Source organism: Castanea sativa, chromosome 11, assembly GCF_040712315.1.
Source record: "Castanea sativa cultivar Marrone di Chiusa Pesio chromosome 11, ASM4071231v1".
Taxonomy (NCBI): Eukaryota; Viridiplantae; Streptophyta; class Magnoliopsida; order Fagales; family Fagaceae; genus Castanea; species Castanea sativa.
Window position 1 is genome coordinate 60,538,524 of NC_134023.1, and position 6,102 is coordinate 60,544,625.

The 6,102-nt window shown below is 37.9% G+C and overlaps 1 protein-coding gene across 2 annotated transcripts; it reads right to left on the bottom strand.

Annotated features, from left to right (window-relative positions):
• Window positions 1–744: 744 nt before the first annotated feature.
• On the bottom strand, window positions 745–5,728 carry LOC142614580 (putative disease resistance RPP13-like protein 1). 2 transcript variants are annotated; one of them, XM_075787132.1, is made up of 3 exons: window positions 5,324–5,386; window positions 1,072–5,111; window positions 745–954 (listed from the first exon to the last, which is right to left on the bottom strand). In XM_075787132.1, exon 2 carries the CDS (start codon window positions 5,027–5,029, stop codon window positions 1,268–1,270), a length of 3,762 nt encoding a protein of 1,253 aa, XP_075643247.1. In that variant the 5' UTR covers window positions 5,030–5,111; window positions 5,324–5,386; the 3' UTR covers window positions 745–954; window positions 1,072–1,267. The 2 variants fall into 2 exon arrangements, with proteins under 2 accessions (XP_075643247.1, XP_075643246.1); XM_075787131.1 differs by having other exon boundaries at window positions 1,072–5,728.
• Between the last annotated feature and the right edge of the window lie 374 nt (window positions 5,729–6,102).

Genomic DNA, 6,102 nt, shown 5'->3' on the forward strand with positions numbered 1-6,102 from the left:
ATATTGTTAAATTACTCAAATTATAGATCAAAATTTAATTATATTAGCATAAAAAAATTCAGGGTGATTCCAAAAATTTTTCTAAAGGTAAATAAATATAAATTTTTAAATTAGGGTGGTCCATAAGGTGGTGCCGCCACTGTGTGCCAGTGTGTCACACCAGCAAGCAAACACAATCTGATTATCAAGGAGAGGAGGCACCCTCCAACAATTCGATTGGGAAAAGTTTATGTACTTTAAAAAAATAAATGGTAAAAACATTCCAAACTCCCTTGGCATAGGTAACCCTCTTGAGATTTAGACTAACTTCTGCTGCTAGAGCTGTTTGTATAGAATTATTCTCAGTCACATTCTATCGCCGCACATTTTATAACTCATTTGATTGAAAACTCCATTGCATGTATCAGTGTCGTCAAGTTGATTGTATTTACTATTCCTAATAGTTATTATTGAAATGAAAGTTTTACCTTGAACCAGAACCATTCCTAATACCCCAATACCTTACCCTAGAAGAGTAGAAGTGAAACTTTTACCTTCAGAACTGAAACTATTTTTAGCACCTCCTTTGACAGTAATCAATCATCAAAAAAAAAAATATATATATATATATATATATATATATATATATATATGTAATAAATAAAAACAGAGACTTCGTGCAGGAGAGCATGAGATCCTGCCTAAGCTATTTCCACATCTTTAAATCTCACATATTAGTTAAATAAAACATCTTTTTCAGCAGAATTTTCCGGTTACTAAATTCTTGAATAGAAATTGCAATTGTTGATTGGGGAAAAAAATAACTGCAAAAAATAGAGTGTAGCTCACAATCAATTGTTGATAAATAAATACACTGAATTGTTACCACTGCACTGGTGTCAAGTAAGTAGAAGTCTCACAATCAAGAACTCACTAGTTGTTTTTTCATCTTATTTCAGAGAGCACAGCAAGAACCTGTCATTGTATGTGAGAATATAATATTTAGCAAATATTTGGTGTTTTCATAATGCTGTATGGGTATAAATGATACTGGAATTTTGAAAGAAAAGAAAAAGAAAGAAAGAAACTCACCAGTAATATTCTTTGATGGAGGCTTTGCCAGCCATTGGATTATCTTGGGTCAAAGTAACACACCATAGCAAGTAGGCAGGCATTCTTCTTACAAGTATGGGAATCTTTGGCTGGCTCATGAAATACTATAGGAAGATGATAGATAGCAAAACAATGACTACTCAAATGCATGTAGATGGAACTTTTTGTTTCTCAACTAAATGTATATCGAAAGGCATCCCAAAATTTCAAATTCTGAACTATTTGAGCTGTCTGGCAAGCTTTGAAGCCTGTCACATTCCCATATGTCCAGATTATCGAGAGAGGTGAGGTTTTGCAGTCCCTTGGGCAGGGATTCAAGTTTTGGCAGTCGTTGAAGACAAAGAGAGGATAAACTGGTGGGCAGCAGCCACTTCTCAGGAAATGATACTAACCCCTGACATCCACCAAAAGAGAAGTCCACGAGAGTAGTTAGTCTGTGCAGCCCCCACTCATATGAAGGCTTGAGATTCTCGCAGTCTAAGATTGAAAGTGACAACAGATTGGAAGGAAAACCCCCCTCTGGAAATGAAAAAAGACTTGAACAACCATCTATGTGTAGTTCTTGAAGAGATGTGAGTCTGTACATCTGATTTGGTAGGGACTTGAGACTACTGCAATTTGATATTCTCATTGATCGGAGCAAGGGTGGCAAGCCAGGTTCTGGAAAAGACAGAAGCAATGGGCACTCAACTATTTCCAAGTAATCGAGACTCATGTGGTTGTGTAGGCCTCTAGGTAATGACTTGAGGTTTGAACAACTATTGATAATGAGCCCCTTCAGGTTCATGGCAGTGCTGGATGTGACTGTGGAAAGCACAAAAGTACTTTCTGAAAAGGCCGTAACAGAATGGCACAATGAAATCATAAAGAATTCAAGACAACTATTGTTATGAATCATCTGCTCTGGAACTGACTCCAAATTCATGCAGTTATGGATTTCAAGTTGTTTAAGCGTGCTTGGCAACTGGCCTCTTGGTAAAGATGTGAGAGAAGAGCAACCTTCAATTACCAAGTATTCAAGTAAAAGAGATGCCTTCTCATTGTTATGCATCCTCCACCCAGGTAGGACCTGCAAAGCCTCACAATATATGATCTCAAGGCCTATGAGTGTTGAAGGCAAGCTTGTTTCAGGAAAGGACACAAGCGAGGGACATTCTGAGACCCTCAACTCCTTCAAAGATGAAAGCTCGTATAACCTTTGTGGCAACTCTATTAATAATGGACATCCTGAAATCTCCAATCGTTGAAGGCATTGGAGATTTTGCAATCCAATTTCATTGGATAAAGTTTTCAGTTCGTTAAGATGAGTTATCCGTAATTCTTCAAGAATTGTTAACTTTTGAAAACACCCTTCAAGCAAACATGTGATCTTGGATATATGACACATACGCAAGTAGGTAAGCGAGGTGAGCTTAGCTATACTTCGTAATACCCCATCATTAAACTTATTTACTTCTAGTTCATGGATTGAAGGAAGCCTTGGAAGTTCTACCAATTCTTGGCATCCATCTAATTCAAGCATTGCCAAGGAAGGAAAGAGATGAGGTAGTTCTCTCAAGTTGGGACATGCCAATATAGAAAGCTCAAGAAGGCATGGGAATTCTCTGCCTTGTTCTAAGCTATCATCAACAGTCAAAACCCTTGGTAGAGTTTCCAATTCTTCACACCCCTTAATACTCATTCCTTTCAATCCAGGAAAGTGGTGAGGCAATTTTGTTAGCTTAGGACAGTTGCGAATCTCAATATTTTGCAGGTTATTGAAGTCCTCCCTCCCTTCAACTCCAGAAGAAGACCACTCCTCCCATTGTAACATGCTGTCAAACTTCAAAGTCTCCAAGGATGGAAAAGGCATAGCAGAAGAACACCCATCCCCGCAGAACTCAATCCCTATTCTTTTTATTCTATCCATTCCTTCCACTGTGAGTTTTTTGAGAGAGGGCAGTTGCCCAAGTGGTGGCAGAGAACTACAATTTCTACAATTACTAAGTCTCACAAGAATCAGACTAGAGAACAAAGGGGATCCAATCCAACTTGGGAATTTCGTACCTCCAAAGTCCTTGATTATGATTTCCTTCATGTTTTTGTGTGGTTGCAACATCTCAAGAACATCCGTTTCAACTGTTTCATTTCGTGAATCATCTAAACTGTAGCTCCGTTCCAATGTTTCCTTGGTAGGTTCCTGTTCATAAGCTTTCATGGTTTCCCTAAAGCTTGGAAATCTTTTACGACTATAGCCTCCAAGGCTGAGATCTTTCAGAAGTCTCAGAACTTGTGGCCTGTGTGATACTTCTTCATCCACATTATTAATTGAATCTCCCAAGCTGGTACTCCATTGTAATACCAATCGATCAAGTTCTTTCTTATTTTTCAAATTAGCCTCCATTGCATCAGTAAAGCTGACAACATTTTTCAGTCCTGAAATCAGAATTGATCCTTGAAGTTGCAGCATGTTCCTCAAGTCTCCAATTCCTGACTCAACATCTTTACCTACAACAAAAGTAGGCAAAGATTGGAGATTCTTCAATCTACAAATTTGCTGTGGCATCTCTTTTAACCTGCTTCCACTAATCCGGAGATGTCGTAAGTTTGTTAGGCTCCCCATTTCTGCAGGCAACTTAGTGAGAGACCGACAATTTAATAGGATCAATGTCTGTAAATTGCAGAGAGTACCTGTGGAGTCAGGTAACCTTTTAATTGCCGTATGAGAAAGGTCCAGGTAGCGTAGATGTTTCAAGTCACCTATGGAATCTGGCAATTGAGTGATGCGACAAGCATTAAATGACAACACTCGTAGATATGTTAACTTTGGCAAGAGATAATTAGGGACTTTATTAGCCAAATAGCTGATTCCAATCATGCCTGTTGGATCTAAGGGTAGGAAGGTGCGTAAGCATTCAACTCCATGAAAGGGCTCAAATTTTGAGAGCACATCACGTCTGCCACGAATGTATGAGGAATGACGAGCCTTCTCAAAAATTCTGTTTTGATTACCATCCTTCAGCCTATCCCCCAATCTGAAACAAAATTCTCCAGAAACAAAATGAGATAAATCTCTAATGAGGCCATGCATTACATATTGTGATTTATTGTTGATAGATTCTTGAAAGAATGACCTTGATACTAGCTCCCGAAAATATTCTCCACCCACTTCTTCCACTCTTTTCTTCGCCTTAGGTTGCTGCACAAATCCTTCCGCCATCCATAACAAAACTAGTGAGTCCTTGTCAAATTCATATTCCATAGGGAATATTGAACAGTATGCAAAACATTGCTTCAAATGTGCAGGAAGGTGATGATAGCTTAGCCTTAGACTCTGAAGAATATCACTTTCATCATCCGGTAGATCCCATATTTTCCTGTTCAATATGTCTTTCCATTCGTTCTCTTCTTGTCTGGAGCGCAACAAGATTCCCAGTCTCTTAGCTGCTAAGGGCAAGCCTTCACACTTCTCCACAACCTTTCTACCAATTGTCTCCAAATTTGGGTAAACTTCATTGTTTATGTTCTCAAATGCTTGACTCCTGAACAATAACCAGCAATCTTCAAATGACAAAACTCTCAAATGATGAGCTGGAACTGTCCCCATGCTTGATGCAACATCCTTATTTCGTGTTGTTACTAATATTTTACTTCCTTTGGCCCCCGTTTTTAATGGATTCCATAACAGATCCCAATCATTATTTCTCTTGTTCCAAACATCATCTAAAACAAGCAAAAATCTCTTCCCAACCAATTTTTCTTTCAAACTAACTTGAAGCAGATTTAAGTCATTGAGATCGGTGTGTTTCAAAGTGACTGACCTAAGAATTGTTTTTGTTACCTTCACTACATCAAACTGATCAGACACACAGACCCAAATTCTTAAATGAAAATGCTTCTCTACTCTATCGTTGTTGTAAACAATTTGAGCAAGAGTTGTCTTACCAATACCTGCCATACCAACTATAGGAACTACACCAATTTTACTGCTTGGTGCATCCCTTAGTAGCTGCTCAATTATCAAATCTTTATCATGATCCCTGCCATAAACACAAGTTTCATCCACCAATGAAGTTGTTGGCAATCTTTGTTTAAACCCAAATGACCTTCCCCCAACATTGTCTTTTAAACCAAGAACATCTTTATATTTGGAAATCAATTCTAACTTCTCAATAACTTTTTTCAATTTTGACTCTATCCCTCTACTAGATGGAGTGCTGCAAGGGGAGGAGATAAGGTTCCAGTTCCATACCTGATTTGGGCCAGCCTTAGATTCAGCTTCTAGCTTATACCTCAAAGTTTCAGTAGCAAGCTCATCCAATATGTCTTCTGCATCATAAAGAGCATCTTTAGCCATGTGCAGCCACTTCTCCACTGCAGGGCTATGGAATTGCTTCTCCTCAGCATCATTAAGCAATGCTGTAACAGTCAGCAATGTGATCTTCAGCTTTTCCAGCAAGTCATCAAACTTCCGGATGCGTAGTAAGTCTATGAACTCGCGGGAAGCCAATCTGTCAAACAGCACTTGAAGGAAAGCAGAGAGAAAAACCTCACCAACAGCCATGATTATCAAACTGGATACCAAAAACAAGGATAAAGAAAGACAATGCAAAGAGAAGTGGAGATGAAACAGAATATGATACAAGTTACTTTACAGCCGACCGCTCATCATTGACTATTCATAAATATGAAGGCGGCCCAAACTAGGAAACTCTTCCTTTTGTTTTTTGTGGATGTCATTTTTGGATGCATTCAAAGTAAAAAATTATGGTTGTTTTTGCCAACCTTAATATCTTATATTATATAACAAATAAATAAATAGTTAAATATCTTTTTTTTCATGATATTAATGTGTTTGGCAAAAATTAATTTTGCCAACTTGTTTTACTATTCAACTTATTTTTACTACTATTTATGGGTCTCACTGCATTTTTTGATACTATTTATGGGTCTCACTGTACTATTTCAGCTAACTTTTACCTTTATTTACAGTACTTTCAGAATAAAGTTTTCAATTTCATCAAAATAAAC

Bases quoted from the DNA above. Each gene is read 5' to 3' on its own strand.
- LOC142614580 (XM_075787131.1), bottom strand. From the start codon at position 5,635: ATGGCTGTTGGTGAGGTTTTTCTCTCTGCTTTCCTTCAAGTGCTGTTT.